Source organism: Pseudopipra pipra, chromosome 17, assembly GCF_036250125.1.
Source record: "Pseudopipra pipra isolate bDixPip1 chromosome 17, bDixPip1.hap1, whole genome shotgun sequence".
Classification (NCBI taxonomy): Eukaryota; Metazoa; Chordata; class Aves; order Passeriformes; family Pipridae; genus Pseudopipra; species Pseudopipra pipra.
In genome coordinates, this window is record NC_087565.1 from 7,592,091 (window position 1) to 7,616,613 (window position 24,523).

The 24,523-nt window shown below is 42.0% G+C and overlaps 2 protein-coding genes across 3 annotated transcripts in view; both read right to left on the reverse strand.

Annotated features, from left to right (window-relative positions):
• The window catches only part of VAPB (VAMP associated protein B and C), a 38,472-nt gene extending 36,577 nt beyond the window's left edge, over window positions 1-1,895 (reverse strand). Inside the window, exon 1 of one of the 2 annotated variants that reach the window (XM_064674131.1) lies at window positions 1,553-1,895. In XM_064674131.1, the coding sequence (XP_064530201.1) occupies window positions 1,553-1,610 (58 nt within the window). In that variant the 5' untranslated portion in view covers window positions 1,611-1,895. The remainder of the gene's footprint in view (window positions 1-1,552) is intronic. The other variant, XM_064674132.1, reaches the window with a different exon arrangement.
• Window positions 1,896-5,483: 3,588 nt separating this feature from the next.
• On the reverse strand, window positions 5,484-24,481 carry RAB22A (RAB22A, member RAS oncogene family). Its single transcript, XM_064674134.1, has 7 exons — window positions 24,302-24,481; window positions 22,497-22,576; window positions 18,637-18,718; window positions 15,142-15,213; window positions 14,923-15,029; window positions 12,999-13,108; window positions 5,484-11,659 (listed from the first exon to the last, which is right to left on the reverse strand). The coding sequence occupies exons 1-7, from the start codon at window positions 24,335-24,337 to the stop codon at window positions 11,562-11,564; spliced, it is 585 nt and encodes a 194-aa protein (XP_064530204.1). The 5' UTR covers window positions 24,338-24,481; the 3' UTR covers window positions 5,484-11,561.
• Window positions 24,482-24,523: the final 42 nt, after the last annotated feature.

Consider the following 24,523-nt stretch of genomic DNA (forward strand, 5'->3'; position numbering starts at 1 on the left):
GGCAACTAAAGTCACTATGGTTGGTTGATTTAACTTCAATGGCTACTGGTTGTTTAGCCCAGAACCTCAACTGAAAGAAAGGCAGCCTGACAAACTATCTTTATTTCAAGAAAAAACAGAGTCTGACTGGATCTATACCTACCTGTGCTGAACTGAAAGAAGAAAAACAAGCCCTGAACCACAATTATGTCTCATTAGCCAAGTCAGTGCCAATTAGGGCCCCACTTTTTGCCCACCTGAACTTGGATTTGCTTGTTTGCTGAAAGCAGCTTTATCCAGAACAAGAGCTGATTTTCATCTGCTCATACTTAACACAAAGAATGTCAAAACAACAATAGTTTCCTTCTTAAGCATGTTTGATACTGCTGCCATAACAACTTCAGCTTACAACAAAGATATATTCATTCCACCCAGTGTTTATTAACATGCTGTCTGATAAACCCATTTCATAATATTAGTTCAAATATATTTACTAATAAAAACTGGTACAGACCTCTCCTATTTTTGAAAATGTACATGAAAGCTTTTTTTTGAAGGAGTATTGTTTCTGCCGGAAGCCAACAAATGAATCCCTATTTTTAAAAAATAGCATGTTTGCCAGAAAATAAAGCAAAGCCATAAAACACCTCTGACTCTGGTCGCATAAATAAACTTGCTGAATGCTTATTTGTAATCCCAGAATATTGTATTACAGCCCTGCTGTCACGCTGCAAGACAGGAATTTCAGCGCCAGCGAAAGCCCAAACCCATTCAAGACTTTTATTTAGAAAAAGGACGGATTTTCACGCAGGCAGATTATTTATCCAAATAGCTCGCTGAATTATAATAACAATAATAATAAGCATAAAAAGGCAGGAAGTGCTGCCCAGCACCTGGCCAGAGGCTGGAGAGAGACAAGGTTGAAACAACCCCACAGTGACTGGGACATGTTAAAGAAGAAATCCTCATTCACCACCTTATTCCCAACATCCTCCCTCCCTCTGATTTTATATTGAACAGCTACACAGCGCACTTAAACAGCATCAGAGGCAGAAATTTCCTGCTCTTTCCTTTTGGCTGAGCCCTTTACCCATTCCCAGGGTTTGTGACAGTGGGTTCCCAGTCCCACCGCTGTCCTACATTGAGCACCAGATCCCTCGGCCGGGGCCGCTCACACCCCCGGGCAGGGCAGCGGGTGCCCGGGGAACCCCCCGGTCCGGGCGCTCCCCGGGGGGGTCCCCGCCCTGCCGGGCGCTGCCCCGGGGAAGGTCAGCGCGGGGGGAGCGGGTGTTCCCTGCGCAGGCGGCGGCCGGGACCCCCCCGCGCCGTGTCCCCGGGCCGCGCTGGGCGCTGCCGCAGCCGCCCGCGGAGACGGGAGGGCGGCCCGGGGGGACCCCCGCGGGGCTGAGGGGGCCCGGCGGGGCGAGGGCGCGGCGCTGAAGGACATTTTATCTGCCGGCGGTGCCCGGCCCCCGGAAAATGGCTGCCGGGGAGCGGGGCCGGAGCGCGGCCGCGCCGCCCGCCCGGCGCGGGGAGCGGCGGCGAGCGGGGGATGGCGGCGGCCGCCTCCTACCTTTGAATTTGAGCTCGTGCTGCGGTTCGAGGCTGAGGACCTGCTCCGCTTTCGCCATGTTCCTCCTCCTCCTCCTCCTCGGCGGTGGCGGCACCAGGCGGAGAGAGGAAGGGACGGGGAGGGAGGGGAAGGAAGAGGGGAGGGAGGAAGGGAGGGAGGAGGGAAGGCGGGCGGGGGGCGCGCCCGGCTGGTTGTTCACCCCTCGGCCGGGCACTGATTCACCCTCCCAGGGGGTTCTGGTTCACCCTGTCCCGGCTGCTCGTTTTCTCGCTGTGCCGGCGGCGGAGCGGGGACAGCGGGCGGCGCGGTGGGGCGGCGGCTCCGGCGCACACGCTGCCCGGGCAGGGCGGGCGGAGGGCGGGACGATGCAGCACCGAGGGGCCCGCGGAGAGGCTGCGGCGGCGGCTGACGTGGGGCCCGGCCCCGCCGTGAGGGGACGCGGGGGAGGCTCCGCGCCTCCGCTCCCGGGCGCTGCTCCGGCTGCGGGAGCCTTGCGGGAAGAAAGGGGTCTAATTGGTGTTTAATCGCCGCTGGAAATCGTGATTTGTACTCGAATCCTCTTGTTGCCGAGAAGCAGCGTTACTGTAGGCCTGTGTGCCGTGTGGCCTCGGGGCTGCAGGGCCAGCCCTCGGGCACATCGCCGGCCCTGCCTGGCTTCCAGCGCCTTCGGCCAGGCACAGGCAGGGGAAGGGAAGCGCCCCCGGGAGAAGGAGGAGCTCCCGGAGCTCCAGAAGCTGCTCCGTGCGGGGACACCCCGGGGCAGGTCCGGGTGAGGGACCAGGGCAGCCCTGGGAACGGGCATCAAGGCACAGGAAACGCTCGCTTTTTAATAAATAAAACCAGAATTTCACGTCGTCTCAGCGATTTTAAGACATCCTCCCTCCCTTTTCTTAACTGCATTTGGGTTTTTCCTTAGGGCTTTTGTTTGTTTGGTTTGAGGTGTTTTTTGGTTGTTGTGTTTTGGGGATTGTTTCATTTGCATTTAGTTTTGTTTGGCTTTTACTCCAGTGGTTTAAAATATTTTGTTTTAAATTTACAGCTTGGTTTATTGATAGCCTTAGGCCAGTGTAATTACAGTAACAGTTTGCTTTTTTTTTTTCCTCCCCTCTCTTCTCAGGTTGTTTTAAACATTTGAAAAGTTCCTAAGAGTTTATGAAGCGTTGCTGTAACCTGTCAGAGGCAGGAGTTTGGGGTGCCCCTGGTACCAGCAGAAACATGCTGGTTTAAAAACTGGTAATTTCTATACACCAAGAAGTATTCATTAGGCAACTGACCTTTATATATTATAAACAGGACTTCTGGAGGAGATGCCATTTGCAGAGATAAAAAGCTTCCAAAGAATAGCAACTCAAAGTACCCAGTTATGTTGGATCCTAATCAGGGCTGATGAGCAAACAGATGAGAGGTGAATAAAAATATGTTAAGATTAACACCCCTGAGCAGGACAGTGACATACACTGAGCACATCTGCAGGGTTTACATCTCACCCTTCAGCTGCTCCTGTCCATGACAATCCCTGGTTTTCAGCTCATCTGCTTCACCACCTCCAATCCCATTTCATCTTTTTTGTTCCAAGATGTCCATGCCAAACCAAAACAAACCCATACCTGTGTTTAGTATAAGTCTTGGTTTTGCATAATACAAGTGAAACCTGTGAACTCCTTCCAGCCAGGAGAGCAGGACCAATTTTTAGAAGCTTCAGCAATGCAGGGAATTACACTCAGATACTGCTCTTCTCTAAATTCCTTCTCTGTTGGAGAAAGGATGGTCACACAACAGGATAGAGGAGTGCATTTTCTTTTCCAGGTCCTTGCTATTCTATTTTGCTTAGTTAATTAGATTTGGAGCCTTGGATGTTCTTAGCTTATTATTTTTGCTACTTGAAGGGGGTTAATTTTTAGCCTAAACTACAGGTTATATCATAACATTTTAGTTCTCAAGTCAGGAGAGAATTTACTTCAGTTATATTTTGGAGTAGAGCTTTCTTGGCTCATATTGTGGAAAGGTTATCTTCTTTCACCTAATCTCTTAGGTTTTAGGTCATAGACACATTCTCTCTCTGAGCCAGGCATTCTTAGACCAGTAATTAGTAGAAAAGACAAGCTTTATACATATCTGCAAGTTAATTGCAAGCTAACGGTGAGGAATAAGAGAGGAAGCTTTACACAACATATAGTCACACATAATAAAAAACCCTAAATAAACAACTATTAAGTGTTGCTGCCCAGACCTTTCCGAGTTCTGCTTTTCCTGAAAGAAGTACAAAGAACACCCTGAAGCGTTTGATGATCCACATCTTAAAGGGTTGGCCAGGATGTATCATCTTACCATAATTGGCACTTACCTGCTTGTGTTTGAAGGACTCGCCCACGTTTTCATCCAGGGTGAAGTTTTTATAAAGCGCAGCATTGTTTAAGCTGAAAATTTATGAAGCCCAGTGAATGTCAGGTTTTTGTTCCATGTAAATAATGTGTGTGCATTTAGTGTTGTGCAGCTCAGGTTCACTGAAATAGGTGTGCATGGAGGTCACCTGCAACACTTGTTACCCAGCCAGCACTCACTGTAACAATGCAGCCACAAGAAGGCAACTTGTTGCCCTGGTGGGTTTCTGATTAACAGGAGAAAGTCGGGCTGAACACTGCAGGGAAATGCTGGAGAGCATTGTAAAGCTTTGCACTGCAACAATCTTGAAGAACAGTTTTATCTGCTAAAAAACTTCTACCTTAACAGCTATGAAACACTTGATCCAAGTAAAACATTCTCATTGTGTGTGTGCAAATCTGGTGGTTAGCATTTAGTTCCCTAGATTCCCTATGCAAACACATGCAAATGTGCCTTTCTCTCTATTTTAGCACATTCCTCGTGTCTACCTTTCTTAAGCTCTCTTTGGCACATTCATGCCATCTTATACAAACACATTTGACACTCTTCAAAAAGCAGTTTGCACACATCTAAGAGGGAACTTCAAACCAGCAGGTAACAGTAATTTTAAATTATCCCAGGTCTGTTAAAAAGATGACTGTGTGTGTTTCCTGCATAGGAAATGCAGCCACTTGCTTAGTAAAAACTTGTATCCAACACTTTCAGGTGAAACAGCAGTTCAGAAACAGGACTTTTTTGTTTACTTAGCTTTTGAAGGCTGTTATTAACTCAACATGTTCGACCTGCATCACAGATTGCAACAACAAAAGCACATCCTTTAAGCATCACGTAAGACAAACAAGGTAACTGTAGCCAACTCCCTATTTTTGGGCTCCACAAAACCACCAGAGCAGTGGTTTAAAAAAAAGCAAGCTCTCAACCAGCTGGCTGTATTAACAACTGAGAAGGATCCCTTCCCAGCACGACGGGCCCCCATGACACTGCGCAGATATTCAAAGCACTTTACGGTTTTGATTGACAGAAACCTGGCCAAAGCAGCCAAGAATTTTACATTTCATGCAGCCTAAGGTAAAAAGCAATGTATTAAATAACTTGGCCCTGGCAGAATTTGTCAGGCCTTGCCCTGGCTGACAGGACTGTGTGTGGCCTGCAGTTTCTCAGACATGATGCTGCAAAGAAAGGAAGTGTTCCACAAAAGCTGCATTCTCTCTGCTGTTGCCCCCCATCCCTTCTTTGCACAAGATCGTCTCCTGCCTTTGTCTGTGTATACATAAACCAGGGAAAAGCTCCAGTCTCTGAACCACCAGTAGTCAGTTCTTTTGGAAAACAGCTATCTGAATAGTTTGTAAATGCTATTTTAAAAGCTATTGCTGACATTCCTCTTCTATAACCCTATTGCTATAGAGACTATTTTTTAAGATGCTGAGAATTTTGGAAGCATTTATAAACAAAGCCAGGACATTTATAAACAAAGCTTTTTATTAATAAAATGTTTACACCTTTTCTTTCTTTTTTTTTTTTTTTTTTGCACAATACATCAGACTGGTAGTGATTTAGCACGTTATTACACTATAAAAGTTTATTATGAATGCTTAGGCTGAAAAGGCTGTTTACATTATGTCAAATCAACATTTCTTTATTTGCATTCTATGCACTATATGGGAGTGTAACAATTCAAACAAAAAGGAGAGAACAAAAGCCTGGTTTTCCTCATTAGCATCTACAAACCAACAATACAGACAAACCTGTACACGCTCTCAGGACCAGCCCAAGAGAAGACTAAAAAAAGTCTCAAAACATTCATAAGCTTGGGAATTCATCACTACAATATTTCACCACTAGTAATCTGACTACACTTCATGCAGTGAAGCAATGGCTGGGAATTTGTGCAGTTTACAGTGCTGCAAACGCTCTGTAATTTTGAGCGGCTTGAGTTTGTTTCAGTAAGAGAGAATATAATAAGAAGGCACAGACCTTTCAACCCTTGTAACAGGTTAACTCAATCCCAGACTGAAAAGGCAGAGTGTTCTTACGAGGGACAAGAATTGCTGATACCAAGGTTAACCTTCACACCTAATTTTACAGGCAAACATTTATTACACTGCAAGAGCTATCTGCATATCAGGTGATTTTTGTGTCCTGAACACACAAATGCAAAGTTTCTCATTGAGAAGAAACCTTCCTTTTTTTTTTTAAATTCATTGTACTCAGTGTGGGGGGTAAAAATGGGAAGATAGCCAAGAAGTCTTAAGTGTCTTGCAGCTCCAGAAATGTGATCCATTTCTGTGCCTTAAATCAATTAATTCACCGTCACAATGTCACTGCTGGACACACAATATTCAGGAAGTACAAAAAAGGAAGTTAAAATACAGAAGAGTTTACATTGTGTTACTAGAGCCTTACAATAATTTGCTCCTTCAGGTGAGTGTGCTTTTAGCCTTCATTATGTGGCAAAATACAGTTGTGGTGCAGCTCTCAGCTGCTGTAACAGTTTCCTAAAGCTGTACTAATGAATTTCTACTTTGCTTACAAATATTTGCTGTTGTAGCAGATACTTCCAGAACCTTTGTGGCAAAAAAGCCACTCGCCAAAACTATTCCTGTCTAAACCCCACAAGGAAACAAAGAACAAATTGCCAAGAAAACATAATGGATTTAATAGGAAATACATATTGTAACATGAGCAGAAGTGAGGCAAGACAGTAGCAGTGAATCTACCAAGGTGTCAGAGTTACAGCATGTCCAAGTGCAACAACTGGATGGAGCATCACACCCACACAGGAGGAGTGGTCTGTGCCCTTCAACATTGGGAAAAGAAGTAGCAGTTGGTTTGTTCCATAATATTGCTGTGAAAACATCAATAGAAACAAAGCAAAGGAAACCCCAACCTTCTTAAGAGAACACCTTTACAAAGGTAATTAGCTCCTTGAATAAAATTTATAGTAGTGTTTAAGCAAAAATAGAAGAACATCAACTTGCAGGATGACGTAACAGGAACAGCAAAATTGTTTCTTCTAAGAAGTCCTGACTCTAGACTGAGAAGAGTCATCCTACTGCCTTGATTTTCCATGTCAAATAGAAAGCACCAAATAACTCTGAGCCATTAGAACTCTTTAAAGTATTTCTGAATAGCTGTTTATAGCATGTACACTCTTGACAACACCATGTCAAAAATTCAGGGGTGGGGGGAAATGGGAGGGGAAGGAGGAAAAAGCTGACCCTAGGATCATTTTGACATGTCAGAGGCTAAGAGCATCAGTATTCTTGGATTTCAGGATAGTCTTGTATCCCTTAAAAGATTTGTTATCTGTGACACTTCATGGACAAAGTCTGGTAATGTTTGTTTGATTTTTTCCAAGTCACAAATGTTTGACTGTAGCTGAGCAAGAAATGCTCAGCATTCAGACTTTTGAGACCTCCAGAATATCACAAGGGATGTTTCAGAAACACTGGTGTCAGAAGGCCTCAATAATGTTAGGGAATCATGTTTTGGCACCTGAATTTTGTAGGATATACAAAGATGTAGTTTCAAGCACATTCCTTTTGACAAGCTGGAGCCATAAGACTCAAAGGAAAGCTAACATGACTTTTTTAATATTAGAACCTGTGTTTCCACCTGACCTTAGTATTTCACACCAACATCTTATTTCTGTAAATGTTCTGTCAACTACCATTACTAGTGATCTATTACTAGGGATGGGATCTGAACATAGAACTAACAGTTTTCTTCAGAGAATTTTGTGCAGATTTTTTTAGAAGCTTAATTCCAAGTACACAATTCTCCTGCTTCAAGTAACTGACTCGTGGGGTATAAACAATCCCAGGTCTCTGTAAAACCACTTCCTGCCAGGAAAGTTAAGAAAGTTTGTCCTGCTCTCTTGTCCATGAACAGAAAAGCTTCTTTTTTTCTAGAGGTTGAAAGTGTTCACAAGAGATACATGAAGCCTTTTTAGAAACTGAACAGGCAGTATAGAATTGAAGTCAGTGAATGATGCAGGCCCTCCTCGTGTTTGAGATGATTTTTCCCTGCTGGTCTGTAGCTATTGCTGCTGTGAGGGAGGTTCACTCAGTGAGGCTCCACTGTTCTGACAGCTTCTGTCCTGTCCAGCAGCAATTCCCAAGACAGTCTTTGCAGATTGCTGACATAGCACACCACAAATAGACTACAACACCCTTAATACACACTAAAGACTGTTCCACAAGCAAGTCATTCAAACATCACTGCTACAGCTTCCTTTTCCAACTAATACTACCTTATACTGGAACTTAACACTAATTTTGAGGAATAATTTAAGCTTAACAGCATAACAAAAAAGTCTTGCTGAGGCCAACTTCTAAACCATCCAAGATATCCATCCTGAATTACTTCTTGATAATTAAATGAAGCTTTAACCACAAATGTAGCTCTCCCTCAATCAGGTTAAAGGATTAGACTTCCAAATCAGTAAGCAGGCACTGTCTCCTCTCCTCTTACTCTTTTCCCAAGCAAATAAATAATCTTTCTTGAGCAGGCCAGTGGCATTAAATGTAAAGCAACACATCAAAGACTCAAGTCTGCATAAAACATCCTTCTAAACCATTAACTGTCTGATCCTGCAACACTTAAAGGAAGGGTCTCACTGATGTCAGCAGAGTTCTGAAGAGCAGTGATTTGTTTTGTTTCAACATGGACCTAAGAACAAAGTCCTTACCTTCTTGGCAACAGCAAAAGGTGTTAGAATTGTCTTAGAGCTTTTCAAAGCACCTGTAACAATTTTCAGGAGTAGGATTACTAGACGTTCATGTTATTAAATGTAAGTTTCCAGATTTTGCCTTCTTGGGCATTTAGTTGTGCCAGTTTTCAGGATGGATAAAAAATATCCTACAAAATTACCTACAGCACAGATCAGGAGCCTGGCAAGGCAGCCAAGTGGCTGTTGTAATTTAGAGGGTTGGATGAAGACACCTCCCGAAACTTGGGGAGCACATTCAGGTTGCTCCAAAGCTTAAGAATTAAATATTTACCAAATTATATTTTTGTTCAAATCTGTAACTTTCACGTGAAAGAATGGTGGTGTTGTTTAGAAGTTGAAACAGTTATATTCTGTCAGTAAAAAAAATACTCTGGATCAATGCTATGACATGCACCTCGCTACATTTTTACATACACGATACTTTACCATTCCAGACTTGTTTTGCAGGAGTTAATCTGTGCCATGTGCTCTGGGAAGATGCTGCTGGAGCAGGGAAGTTGAACCTGTGCTCCCCTCCAACCTGACCCATTCTGTGATTGTGGAATTCCCTTTGAGAGCATCTGAAAGTTTGGTCTCTCTGATGAGCTCCACTCATTAAGCAGAAAGATATGGTGGAATAAAAATGGTAATCCTGAGCTTTTTTAACAACTTCTTCACAGGAAAAAGTTACTAAAAAATTTAGCTGGAAGAGTTGATAATCAGCTCTCCAAACACTCAAATACTAATGTATCACCAAATAGAGAAGCTATGTTAGGACAAACTAAAATCAATTCCAGCAAGCCTAGTGTAAGATGAAAGCAGATGACCTGACAAATTATTAATACAAAAGAAACCATTCTTCTCCAAGAAAAATGAAGCAATCAACATGTGCATCTCATCCAGGGAAGACTACTGCAGCTTCCAGCTGGGGCCAATGGATCAATAAACAGTTCTCTTGACTCAGAACTTACATCAACCATCTGACAGTTTAAACAGGCAAGAGTTAAAGAGCAGCCTCCCTCCAGGGTTTGTAGTTTGGACAATCTCAAACACTGGCTATTTCCATGTTTCCATTAACTGCAGTAATTCAGGATCAGAACTGCAAAAGAATAGGAAGTATGCAAGGAAGTTGTATTTTTTAGGTGTGTGGCAAAGAAGGCATCATTGGCAGTGCAGGCAGGGTAAGCAAAAGGCATGACAGAAATGTAGTCACCAAATTTCATCAGAACATACTGACCCTTTCAGGAACCTCACTGCAACAGTTTGCCTGTTTTGCTCCAGAACAGCTCTCCGGGAATTGTCACGGATACAAACTAATCTGAACTACGAGTCCTTTCACTTCTTACAAACCTTCTTACATTTCCTTCAGAGAAAATACTTGAGATGATAGAAAACCAGATTAAAAACAAAGAATAAGCATCATCAACATGACCTCATTTTGATACTAAAGCTAAACAGCATATTTTAGTATATACTCAAGTCTATTAAGCTCTTCTTCGTCAAAAGTATAAAAGTTTCTCACTAGTGCTGGTAAGAAACAAAAAATAAAAATAAATAAAATAGCACAAACAGGTATGGTCAACCTATGGTTTAATTGAAAGCCTACTAAAACCAATACAGACTAAGCTAAACACTGAATTGCTAAAACCCCTCACAGATGAAAAACCCCAGGAACCAAGTGGTAACGATCTACGTTACCACGTGTCTTAAGGTTACTTCCTATTTGTATTTTTGTGCCCAAAATAGGAAAGACTGGGTGCACCCCAGATGAAAGCTTGTTCAACAGACAGTCCTCATGCTGCACTGACAGCATTCTCTATTGGCCCTTTCAGATGTGATTGAAAGAGAAAGAATTTCACCTGCCTCTGGATGAACTCACAGTGACAATACCTAAAATGCAGGAAAAAAACCTGATGGAGAGTCCCCAAGGGTTTATCCATAGGTGTGGAATGGAAGGAGTGTAGAAGATTGCATTATTTTTTACCATTTTTACATAATTTATAATACTTTAAACACTGGTCTCATAAATATACTATGAACACTTTACACATGCCAAGAAATTAAAAGCTTTCCCCAAAAACCTGTAGGTCTTATCAGAACCACTGGCAGCATCTGTTTACAGCATGTTTTTAGTCAGTAACCACTTAATTTAGTCAGAACTACAGGTAGGTTTTCTTCAACCAACATCTTAATATCAAAAAACTTTTGAGAACAAAAAGATGCCTATGAGCATATCATTTTGCCTTAAAGTGATTACAGTCAGCATGAAAGAAAGATTGTCTGTGGTTTAATATCTGTTGCTTGTGTCCCCACCCCCAGAGCATATCATCTTTAAATAAAAAGTGCAAATGGGATTTGGGGACTGGATGGACTGATTTACCTACTATTTATCTTCAGTTGCTTATTCTGTAGCCATCTCACACCAACTGTCCCACCACACTTTGGATTAGCTACACTTAAATTTAAAATAAGGCTCACTGAAGAAAAGGAAGAAATGACATCTAACTTCCAGACTCCTCCCACCCTGATGTCCCACAAAAGTGCTCATTTCCCTTTTTACATAAAAAAAAAACAAAAAAAAAAAACCAAAAACCAAACCTCCTCAAACCTTGATTAGAAAACTATTAAACCTTTCAGTTGTACCACCCATATAGTCACCTTCCTGTCAGGCAAGGCCAAAAAAAAGTGATGACGGATTCCCTTTGAACGCGAGAGACACCCCCCGGCGTCGCGGCTGCAGTCCTGTCTGCCAGCGTGCGGCTGTCGGATGAGCTGGTCCCTTTTTTTGGGGGGGGACCCTGGGTGTATGAACACCAGCAGATAAAGATCTAAGACTGAGAATACAAACCCAACGTGAACTATGAACTTCCAAGACCACCTACTGTAGGAACAAGTCTGACTTTCTAAGGGGGTGGGTCAACAGCAGCTGCGCTTCGTCACCGATGGCTGTCTCCGAAGTTTGAAGCCCTTCCCGCTGGACGGGGGGTTGGTGTCGGTCGATGGAATTCTGCGACCTACAAGGAGGCAGGAAGGGAAATTTAGAGCAAATGTTATACTTGAGATGAATTCTAAGCACTCAGTGTATATTTTGTGTATAAAGATGCACCTTCAATTAGCTGTATGACATTAGGGATGACATTCCTGCCTAAGAGGATGGCAGCAGGAGTCTCCATGGTGTCTGTAAGAGGTACAGCTGCACAAAGCAGGAGCAGAGGCAGTTTGGAGCTCATTTAGCAGCGTTTACTCTTCAGGCTCATCTAGACCTGGCCAGCTGAGCTGTAAAAGCACTCAGAGCAGACACTGTGCAGGATGCAATGCCATCTGGAATATCTTCATTGAGAACTCCCATCCTGACCCGTATTTCCACAGATCACCCGCACCGGGCTTAGCACCGAGGTGCTTGTGGAGAGAGCAGCTTTAGTCATCTCATCAGTCTTCAAAATGGACTATTCCTGGTTGAGTATTCCTTTCTGAGAAGGATTTATGACTTTTTTTCCCCCTGTGATTTATTCAAGATCAATTTTAGAGAGCAGCTATTAAGTCAGTAAATCAGGAAGCCAATCTACAGCACATACTTTTTACATCAGCCTCAATATATTCAGCTGTTTAGAAAGACCTATTTTTTTTCCTAAGTCTAACGTTTCTGTAGTTAGCCCTCTTTTCACAGGCAGGCTGATGTACCTGCACATTGGTGTTGCTACTTGCCACATATGCCCCAAATAATATTGCATGGAATTCACTTTGGAATACTGTCTGCTTTTTATTCATAAGCATAAAAAGTATCATTGTTGTCCCCATCACAAATGAGACAGAAAAGATTTGCAATTTAATATAAAAAACCCCCAAGATACCACAAAAATACTCGTGGAAAATCTACATGCAATAGTTGCTATTTCTCATGCAATAATTTGGCATTTATGAATTCTTCTGTTTTTAAAAATGCACTTTTTAGACCAAGTACAAACACTAAGAGTGAGAACTTAATTCCTTTTCTCAGATGTATAAAGTCTGGATCTTCCTCATGCCTTTTCCTTTCCCCTCCATGACCTTCGAAGTGCTAATTGAAACATTCAGTAACAGACATAGTAAGATGAGACTAAATTCTGACATGAGTGCCCTGCTTGCTACTTATCCAACAGCATCACAGTAGGCTTAAAATCTCTAGAAGGAATATTTAGAGGTCATTAGATGACCAAAAATTCATGCAGCTCATTTTGCAGTCTGTATTCATGTCCAATTGTAAAAAATTTAAGTCAGTATACTCTCACCTCAATAGCACAAAAGTAATAAAGAAATCAAATTTCTACTTGAACTTGTTGCAGAAGAAAGTATATTAACTGTTTGAATACTTACTAATTTCTATAAAGAGTTCATTAATGTTTATTGCATTTTTCGCACTTGTCTCTACAAATATTGCATGAATGGAATCTGCATAGTCTTTAGCATCTTTTTCCATGACTTCTCTGGAAAAACAAAGCAAAGAAAAAACCATGAGTGCAAAACCCCCCTCATTATTCAAAACCTTAAGGGATAGATTAGGCTATTAAGTGTCTCCTGTAAAGGGTATTTTCTATTTTACCTGTTTGGCATCACAGTGCTCCCTCATGCTGAAGTTTATGCTCATTCTTTACTCTGTGCTGTCTCCCTGCCTTGAGGTTTGAGCACAATCCTAAACTAAGCAAGGCCTTAATCCATCTGACAACACTGCAGAGGTTTTGTCTCGAGTGCTCTCAGTGCAGTTTGCAATCAATTGTTCTGGGGTGTGTTACTCACACACTCACCAGCTTTAGATGTGCTGACACGATCCTAAAGCATTCATTCCAAAGATCTGGAGTGTTTCCTACAACTGGTTACAAACCCAAGTATCTCCCAACACTGCACAAATCATTAGGACAGCATTTACTTTGCATGAAGATGCAGCTATAAAGAGGAACATCTTTACACTGAGCACACAGCCACAGAGCCCAGCAGTGGAATAGTTATTCTGCACCCCAAAGTAGGCAAGTTGATAATGAAGTAAGTTCCTTAAACAACTTGAAAAAACCAAACCCTAATAGGTGCAGAGAGGTCTGGACTATATGTTGCATCACTTGACATACAGTTTCTACAAAACATAGGCTACTTTCAGTAATGAGAAACTTTAGAATATCAAGAGCACACACTGATCAGTGACTCAAATATTGCCTCTGACTAAAGCACAAGGAGTCTTGCTCATTAGCTTGAATAGTAATGTTTACATAATTCATGACTGCCACCTAAGCACCAAGAAATGAGTGTGAATCTGAATACTGTTCCAAGTAGTTTTAAGCTGTATGTCCTTCAAGAGACATGCTACTTGTAACAGAAGTTACTAGAGCTCACTAGATGACTGCTATATATTAACAATTTGTAAAACTATTCCAAGAACCCCCCTTGCAGTGGTTCTTTAAACACAGAACCATCTGTCTCCTTTGAGACACCAGCTGTGGTACCTTTTCCAATGAAATCTAAACCCAAGAAATCTACACACACCTTCTTTCTGAACTCTGGCTTATTAAACCAGGACATCAATAAAAAAAGCCTTCTTTTGTTTTTAGTGCATGCCTTCTTGAAAGTTTGGCTGTTCATAAAATTTCTCAAGAGCTTTTCCCGCTCCCTGCAACTATTTTGGCCACAGCCAATTCCACCCCAATATTTGAGCAGGGAAGGAAGGCACCTGAACAAGCAAGTCAGAAAAACCTACACAATGCTTTCCAACAGGCTTGATATTTTTCCTAACAAAATGAGGTGCTACAGACTGACAGGGGCACTTCTTACAGAGTGAGGTAAACAGCTTCTATTACACTGTAGTTTCACAGGCAGTTTAGGTTTGTGTAACTTGGCACTGCCACCAGAAAAGGTAATCCTGTCTCCCAGTAAACTGCTCATTCCTAACCCTGCTATCCCCACACCGTTATGCCAGCGAGTGTTCATGGTGTGAGAAAGATAAATACACTTGGATGGGTTCTCTTTTTATTTTTTTTAAGGGGTTAGTTTTAATCTGGATCCATTTTACAGCCCCATTTACTGCCAATCACACATCTACTCACAGCAGCACTGGGGAGGAAGTGGGCAAGACCATCCAAGGGCAGCCTAACCACATCTTCTGACAGTAGAAACAGCTCAAATCCCCTGTGAAACTACAGTGCTAGAGCAAAACAGCTTAAATTGTTCTGTAGCTTTCAGCTGCTCTGAAATCCTAAAACATTTAGCACTATGGGCTTAAGGGAAAACCTCCAACCTGACAACAGTTATTTACCTCACATCATTGAGATCACACTTATTTCCTGCAATAGCTACAACAATGTTGGGAGGTCCATGCTGGCGAAGCTCTTTAACCCAGTTCTTTAATGTTGAGAATGTTTCCTGAGGGGGGAAAAAAAAAAGGACAGAAGCAATTAAGAGTCAGAACTGGCCCATGACACAGAAAAAAAAACAAAACAGAAATTGTAATGCTGGCTAAGGATAAATTTCTTACCTCTTTTGTGATGTCATACACTATGATGGCTGCTGCTGAGCCTCTGTAATACATCGGGGCTAAAGCACGGAACTGAAAAGACAGACAGACAGACAGCATGAACATCACCTGCCCCTGACCTGCAGGATTTCAGTACCATTATTAGTACTCTTGAAAACTGTACTTTAAAGGTCACATGAGTGGAAAACCTTTCTTTACAATTACAGTGACTGTGCAGCAGAGCACATGGGGGCCAGCAAGGCATTGTTCTCCAAAGGGCAACCCGGAGCTGGTTTGGGCTCAGCAGCACACCTACTGCAAACAGCAGAGTCAAACCTGAGCTTGTTTTGACTGGATTAGAATCTCTCACCTGACAGACTGTCAATTATACACAAACTCAGTGCTCAACTTTAAACAGCAAACAAGGAGAAAAATAGAGCAAGAAGCAAGTTCAATTTTGACTAAGACAAAAGTGTCAAGAAAATTAATATATATTAATGCTGATGTGAAATGTTCAGAAGTTAGTGTCAAGTTCTAGCCCAGAACTCTCAAATGCTAGAAATGCTGGTTTCTTCATAATCTAACTTAGGGTTTTAAAGATTTCACTTCAGTTTTTCTCTCAAAAGTTAGAAGCATGTTTAAAACTAAAAACTGCAAAAGGCCACAACTGTGTGACCTGTTGCAGGTAGAGCTTTAAGGAACAACACTAGGCAGTAAAAGGCTGCAGTAATTTTCTTGTTATTTTCAGAATTGAATCTACAGCAGGTCTATTTGGATGGTAGGCCATTTGCAGGGTACAAACCAGGCCTGTATCCTTGCCCTGAGAGAGTGTTATGAATCCAGGACTGAAAAAAGTCATAAACCACATGATCAAGTTGCATCAAAAGTATCAATGAAACATTCTTATAAACACTGTGATATCCTGCCAACTTAAAAAAAACCCAAGACAACTAATCTAAACACCCTCCATCAGAGTACAGGGTGAACTGCATATATTGCTTCCATATAAGCACATTTAGAACTTTTGTGCATCTTGTTACTCAGGGTAAAAATAATGAATTGGATACAGTTTTTCATAAAGGCTTATTCAGTTCTAATAAAATATCAATTTCCTTTTGCTTAGTGCAGTTCAACTGAGAGCAATATTATAAATCATAAAAATCTTGCTATAAAGCAGAATTCCAGACCATTTACATTTGGCTCTCAAATTCTGTTTTGAAAATAGGATTTTGAACACAAAGTTCAGAATATAAAAATATTTAATAGTGAGAAAGGGAAACATGGGCAGGCATTCAGTTCATTGGGACATAATCCCTCTCTTCCTCCTAAGCACTAAAATGTAAAGGGAAACATATTTGGTAAACCACCACTTGGACTGGTTGCAACCTGGCTTTTTGATTATTTGACTATTTACATTGGGAATAAACCAACTTTCACTTGCTGATTTTGTATTACTCTCATTTCCTGTCTGCTAACACTTAGATACTTTTTTCCACCTTAAGAGCAGTCGGCAGATAAAATATATTAACAAAACAGATGTTACCAGAAACAGTGAATTTTCCTTTTGCAATATTTCCAAAGACTTCAGCTTGCCCTCCAGCCTCCAATTCATGTTCTGACAGAATTGTTAAGGCTACATAACGTAATTATCCAGAGAAACTCAAAACTGTTAAGAAGGCAAAAAACCCTAATTGCTGTAAGTAACCTCCTACCAGTTTGAGTCAGTGTAGAAGAAAGGAGGGAAGAAATAAGGTGTGTGTTTAGGGCAATGAGGTGTGTGAAGTGAATTAATGCCCATTCCCACCTCTGAGAACAAGGGAGTGCCCAGGGCAGTGTAGCACTAGTTGCTGCTGGGCTTTTGAAATGGGAAATAGCCAATGCTCCTCAAGAAGCCAGGACTATGAATTCTGTGCATTCCTCATCACAGCTCAGCAGAGATATCCTAGTTCCAAGAATGGTGTGGATGTTTCTGGTATTCCAGATCACCAGGGAAGAGATCCCTTCCATAATTCATTGTCAGATGTGTTGCATGACCAGAAAACTCTGATTCAGATTTCAGGGCAAGGTGGGTATGCAGCCCATTTGTGACTGGCAGTGAGTGACAGTGCTGTCCTGTTCTGGACAAAGAAATGCCTGTGAAGATACTGCATCATATCAAACTAAATATCCTTGCTCACATTCCCTGGTTATATTGGGGTTATATTCCTTGGTTATACTGGGGTCTCACAGTAAGTTCTCTCAGGTATGGAACATGAGCTTCACAGCTATCACAGCTCTTGGGTCAGAGCCCTGTAAGACCTTTCCTTTTTTTGATTTTAATAAAGATATCGTTCAACTTGTACAGAAGAAAATTAAAGAGGTATCACTCAGTCTAAAAATAGACAGAGACAAGGAACATGCTGGTCATGTACAGAGATGCTTCCTCAGATTGCAGTGTGCTGAATCCAACCCACCGTGTCAACTTGTTCCTTGCAGACACAGTGGACAGGATGGAATTGCTGACATGTAATGGATGTTTCCTGCCAAGCTGTGGCAGGCATGTTTATAAAGCTTTCCAGTTAAGAGTACCAACCTCTAAAAATTCAGACTCTACCTCTCAGAATATCACACTTCAGCCTCAACATTCCCAAATGGGTTAGGATGTTCACTTAAGACAAACTATTTACAGCCAATGCTGACTGACTGCTAGTAATGGAAGGACTTGAGATATTTTTGATAACACGGATACTCTTGGACATATTCCTGGGAAACATCCCTGACAACATAAGTTTGCTTTATATGGTGCTGTTGGAAGGAAATGAATTGTCATTCAAAATCTACAGCAACTGAAATGCAACACAAATATCCTTGAGTTACTTTCTAGCCACCAAGGCTGTTATCAAGCTAAAAAGCTGGAAAGGCAGTTCCACCAGGAACCCAAAAGTGAATCTGCACTGACTGAGCCTTTACAAAGTGTTTTGTTTGTTTGCTCCTATTGAGGGGTTGTTTGTTTGGGCTCTGTTTCTCAAGCCAATCCTGAAAAATAGTAAAGCTGCATTTGCCAGCTGTTATCTGAAATAATGACCCAACCTTTGTTACAGTTAACTCACATCCTAAATAAACAGGAGTAACTGGCACCTGCCAGTAGTTAACTTGCAGTCAACAAACTGCAAGAATAAGCACTGCTAATACAGCTGCTGTGATTCCTACCACTGTTACTAGTAATCCATAAACAAGCAAGTTCACTAGCAAAGTTGCCCTTTAAAATTCCAAGTAGAAATCCTGCAAATTAATTAACTGGGTTTTCATTTGACTAGTCATTTTCTTGAGAGCTGTTATTGCCTCCTCTCAGAACTGTGCATGCTGCAAAGATCAAAACCCCAAACTACCAAACTGAAATTTAAATTACAAACCAGATTCCTTTGACAAAGCTTCTAACACCATCAGATTTGATTAGTATTGTGATTGCAGGGGCAGAGCTGAAAAGCAACCCAAACTCTGGCCACAACTTTCATCACAGGTATTGACTCTACGTACCCGCTCCTGTCCAGCTGTATCCCAAATCAGGAATTTATGCAGCTCATTCTGATACTGTACAGTCTTGGTCATAAATGAGGCTCTGGAAAAAAAAATACAGTTCATGTATACATCCTTAGAACATTCATTACCACCATGAGCTTCCAGAGAGGTTCACACTCCAATAAAAGTGCCTTCCCCACACATACCCACACAAACTGATGGAGAGTTTCAGATCAAAACCACTGAAATAAATGAGGATGAAATTTCCTTTCTGAGCCTGAAATTCAACTGACAAAACACAACATGAATGCCAATTATAAGCTTTAATTATTAACAAGCTTTTGATAAAACCACAGGATGTATCACCCAAAGAAAACCCAGAAAGGTCAGCCTTTTAACAATATTCTCCCTAAATGAAGGAATCATCACAGCAAATCCCTTCAGTGTACACTGGAAACCTCCAGGGGGAAAGAGGTCAAATCCTTCCCTTTGTATCAGCTTTTTCTATCTCTGTACTAACATTCAGGTAAATGTTGGTATGTCCATACTTGGGAATAAAATATGGGAGATTTGTATCACTACTGGAATGGGAGATTTGTATCACTACTGGTAGGTGTTAAGAGGACAGAGAAATCAATAATGAGTAACCTGCTTGCTGTCTGCACTCAGTGCAGCTCCCAAACCCTGTCTGTCATTATATACTTAGTTTGCAGAGGCTCTTGGACTTCCACAAGACAAAAAAAAAAAATCTCTCCTATTCTCCAGCTGCTTCTCCCCTCGCTCAAATTCTAGATCTTTTACAGGAAAATATTGCAAAGTACTTTGTGGTTTACTTGATCTGCTTTAGATGAATCAGTGTATTTCCCATAAGAACACAAATTCAGAGAACTAATCTTTTACAAGAGGGAGTTCTTGGCTATATCTATTACCTGTAGGCACATTTTTTACTAGAAAAGCCACAAATCCTTGTAAAACTGGAACTATAGGTGACATAGTTATTTTAAGCACATGAGATCCTACATTGTGATCCTGAACACCTCTTATATGATTAATGTTTGTCACTTGAAAATACTGCAGACTTCCAAACTTGCTTTCCTGTCATTTTGGACAGGATTCTGAAGGTACTGGAGCCTCTTCCAGCACCCCAACTGTACTTGCTGTACAGTCAGACTCAGCAGGAGCCTTTCAGCATGATCAACAACATTAAATGCCCAAGACTCAAGTTTATCTTGGATCTGAAGTACTACCAGGGCACAGATTTTAATGATGTTCCTGACACTTTTGTATTCAGTATAACTGGAGTCTTTGGACATGTTTCAATGCTATAGGAGAACCAATAACTATCTACATTACAAAAAAGGGAAAGGGAGCAGTTACACAATGCTTCCAACTGTTTGGAGGTAACTTTCTCCCCATTCCTTAAGCCCAGCTCATTTGCCAAATAGTACATCAAGTCTCCAAAGTTGATTAGTCTTTTAAGAAGCCAAATATAAGGTTGCAGAACCCCTGCAAAGGAAGGGCCTAATTGCAATGCATTTCAACACCATTAACTAGTTGATGTATTTCTGCACTGAGTAAAGAAAAACAAAGTGATAGGAGTATCTCTTGTAAAGCACAGCAGAAACTTCCACTTCCTTAAGATTGCTGCAAAATAAGCACCAAATCCGAATTCTCTGGCCAACATGGAAACAGTTCCCTAAATCATTGATTCTCACTGAATTTATCTTACTTGGTTCCATAAACCAAAACATGCCTGTACAGTCAATATGAACTGAACAGCTGTGTTTCTGTAATTCACATCACAACTAAACATCCCAAGTGGTAGTTGACAACAGAGGTTAAATGTGGCTTGAAATTCTTTGCCAATTGGGTCAATGAAAGCCTCCAAATGAGTTATCCCTGATGACTTTTAGTAGGGATAATGTCTGGTTTGTTACTACATTTCCTTGCTGCTTCTCCCAGCCAAGAAGGCTCTGTAACTACCTGAACAAGGTGTACCTGAAAGCAGTTTGATACTCATAATTCTTTTTTGATGCTGTAATGAAAGACTAGGTATTCTGCAGTACCTAGAGACAGATACTGGTTAAATGTGTCCTCAACACCCTGAGAAGACAAAAATTGCAGAATTCTGACAGGGCTTTTACAGCTGCTCATGTTTGAACTTTTCTGATGAATATTCACAACAACAAAGTGTGATTGCTCAGATAGTTCTGAGAGGAATGAAAACAGAACAGGAAACAAGATTGTATCTCACGTCAGGAACTCAAGCATGTATCCCATGAAGTCAAAATATTTTCAGCTTTAGTTTTGTAAGGTGCTCAAAACTCCTCTCTAATCCTTAGTTTGTTCTTTCCACCTACTAGTCTCAAACAGGAAATAAAAGCAAGGTCTAAAGTAAATTTCAAAGTTAATCTGCTTAAAATTTTGGGTCTGTGTATCTTATTGGAGCTTCACACAACCCCTGCATTTGGGCAGGTTTTGATTCATTTATACTACTGTAGCAAACTACCAAGTCCTTAGACAAGGGAATGATTTTAAGACTGGTAGAAGATAGATTTTGAGTCTGTCACTTTAATCAAGTGTACTAATCTCAGTACTGTCATTAGTGAAGGATACCAGTGAAGGAAAATTCTCTTGCACACACCAGCCTCCTCACCACAATGGCTAACACCTTCCAACAGCACCTGAACTCCCTACACAGTGACAGACATTCCCCTGGGAAGACACATGCAAGGGATTTCTTTGGATTCCTGCCTTCAAACAGGGAGGTGCTACATTGCAGGGAAGAGAATAAAAGGAGAAAACAAAATCAACCCACACACCAGTCAGAAAATCACCAGATCAAAACAAACTGACTCCAGAGGAAAGACAACAAGATTTGATGAAGTTCATTCCAAAAGCTGCTGCTGTTAACAGGGAAATTTAAACAAAAGCACGCTTCCCACAGAACACCTTGCAAGTCCATACCAGTATTTACACTCAAAAAGGGGGGGGGTGTAAGGGGAAAGAGAGAGAGAGATCATGGGGAGCCCAATTTTTTAGAAGGACAGGATGAGACACAGCTGATCTTTATCAGCAGGATCTCTTCTGGTCAGAGCTGCAGTAGAGCCTGTGTGACACCTGAGGCAGGAAGCTGCACCGACACCCCCACACACTCTGGGCATCAAGCAAAGTGTGTCCTCCCCTAAGCCAAGGACTGCTTCTGATCAAAGCAGCCCACAAGACACTTGAAAAGCAAGAAGAAAGACAGCAAAAGAAATAAAAAGGTCCAGCTACTTCCTACTGCCCTTCCTTCTACCCATTTGAAGATTTGAGCTCAGTAATGTTGCTACTCTGAGGCTCAGCTTTCAAACACCCTCCTTACCTGTGAGACCAACTGCATGAACAGTTTCACCAGTTACTTTTGTGTGCATTGCACACAGATGTGTAACAGTGGAACTAATTCAGGGAGAGATCTACAACCTAAATTACTATGCTAACCACCTTCAAAAGCTAGGAGACTTGTAATTGTACTTGAGTATTTTAAAAAAATAAATTAAAAACCGTGTAGTTGCATAACAATTAGAAGTTGCAATTTAAAGGTAGTGCATAAGAAAAGAGTGTTGTCCCTTTAGCAAAAGCATCTGTAGTGTAATTTATTCACTGTTAGCTTAGCTAAACAATAAAAAATGGGTCCAGATCTTACAGATGAACATGTGAGCTTCACAAGTGCTGAGAACACTCCTACGTGTCCTAAGGCAGCTCAGGAGCTTCACTAAGGCTGCAGTCATGTTTATTGCCACATTTAGCTGCCACACACGAAGAATCCTCGAGCAACCTATTCAGATAATTTAATTTTATTCATGAATAAATCACATCTGCTTTATTCAGTTTCTTACCCTATTGTTGGGTTGATGTTGGGATCAAAGCTATCTTCTACAAATCTCCACACGATACTTGATTTGCCCACACCAGTGTCCTAAAAAAAGAACAGAAACAGTTGAAAGTGACATTAGTTACTATAAACAGATGATATTTTGTCCTCAGATCTTGCAGTACATGGTGATAATACATTCCTGCAGAGAATCTCAGAGAAATTAGATGATGAAATACTTCAAGTATTATGTTAATTTAGTAGAAAAAGGAAAGGCCTGTGACAAGTCACAGTTTTCTAAATGAAATTGCTGCGACTTTTCATGAAGGACTATAAAAATCTGCATTTACACTTATTATTTATTATTCAAACTTTCCCAAAGTTATGCAAAACTTACAATTGAACAGCAGCAGGGAAAGACCACTATTAGTAAAATACACAGCAACTGAGTATGGCTTGGCAGGATGGAGGACCAATGGAGCACATGGAATTATACAAGTGTGACACATGCATTCAACCTCTGACTAATGCTGTCCCACCCTGCTTAATGAAAGACTTGAAATTTCTTCTGTGACACACCTGAAACATGTTACTAATGCAACTCTACAAATGGCAGGAGAGGAAACATAACATGAAAATTCTGGGTCGTGTATGTTTTTGCATCACTGATTCCATGGTGAAAAAAATAGATATATAGAAGTCATATCTAGAACTGAAGTTACTCAGTAAACTCTTCTCAGTAGATGGACATCTTAAATTGTAATGTAATTAATACATTCAAAGACCAACTTCTTGCTTTATATCTCCAGAGTCATCAAAATTTTAATGAAAAAAAACCCTGAGGAAGTGCTTCACTGAAAATGAAGTTGTACATTATTCGTATGGTTTTTTGAATCTTCTGAATATTGCAGTAAATTTGGGTGCAGTACATATGACTCAGTTTACCCTGTCAAGCTGTTTTCCTCTCAAGGAAAAGCATATTATCCCAGTTCTTCTAAAAAACCAATATTTTATATTGTTTGTAGTCTTATTAAGCAGAGCAAACCTTAAACAGAGAAATACAGATGTGGCTCCCGGCTCTGGGAGTTCCAGTTTTCCTGGGCACTTATTCTCCTCTTCTTATGTGACAAAAGCCTTCTCAGGTCGGGTGGACACAAACAGCAGTTACCCCAAATGCTTTCGTAACGCGAAGGGCACACAAACACATAATTTTCCCCTCTGAAGGTCAATGTGGCCATTTAGAAGCAGAAAACTCTTGCCCGACTCTGTTCAACACAGGGTTTCGATGCAGGTGGTGGCACCTCTACCTGCTCAACGAGGGGCTCCCTGACTAAACCAAGACTAAATTCACAGCTCCGAATTCTTTAAACTTCTGCTTCAGTTTGCACCACGACTCCTTCTTCCCCCACCTGCAAGGCTCCCAAGCCTCCGTATGTCCTTAAAATAAAAGTTCAGGCCCCTCCCTCTCTCCCACCACTTTGATTTCAGGTGCTTCTATTTACCTTGCGAGCTCCAAGCCCGGAACAGCTTGTGAGGAAGAGGGAAGCATACGCTGGATGTTCGTGCTTCCTCTCTCATTTTTAAAAGGAGAACACGGGGGAAAAAGGACCGATACTGACGGCTGGCAAACGCCTCCCCTGAGGAGAGGAAGGCCCGCTCCCCTCAGAGGGACGGGGCGAGGGGCACCCTCCGCCCGGGGAGCGGATCCCCGCGGCCGGAGCCTCTCCGGGCTCTGACAGAGGCTCCCCACCATCACTGCGGAGGCTCTCCGGGCTCTGACAGAGCCTCTCCCTCCCGCTCCCACCCTCCCTTCCGCCGCCCCACACTTACCCCCAGAAGGCAAACTTTGAGCTCCCTCAGCGCCATGGCCGGGCGGGCTGCGCCTTCAGCGAGCGCCTGAGACGCGGCCCAGCTCGATCATCGCGGCCGCCCCGCGCCCGCCCCGGTTACCCGCGCCCCGCGCTCCTCCTCAGGCTGCGCGGCCGCGCCGCCATCTTGGGCGGCCGCCGGAATCCCCGCCCGCGCCCCCCGCCCCACTCTTCTTCTCCTCAG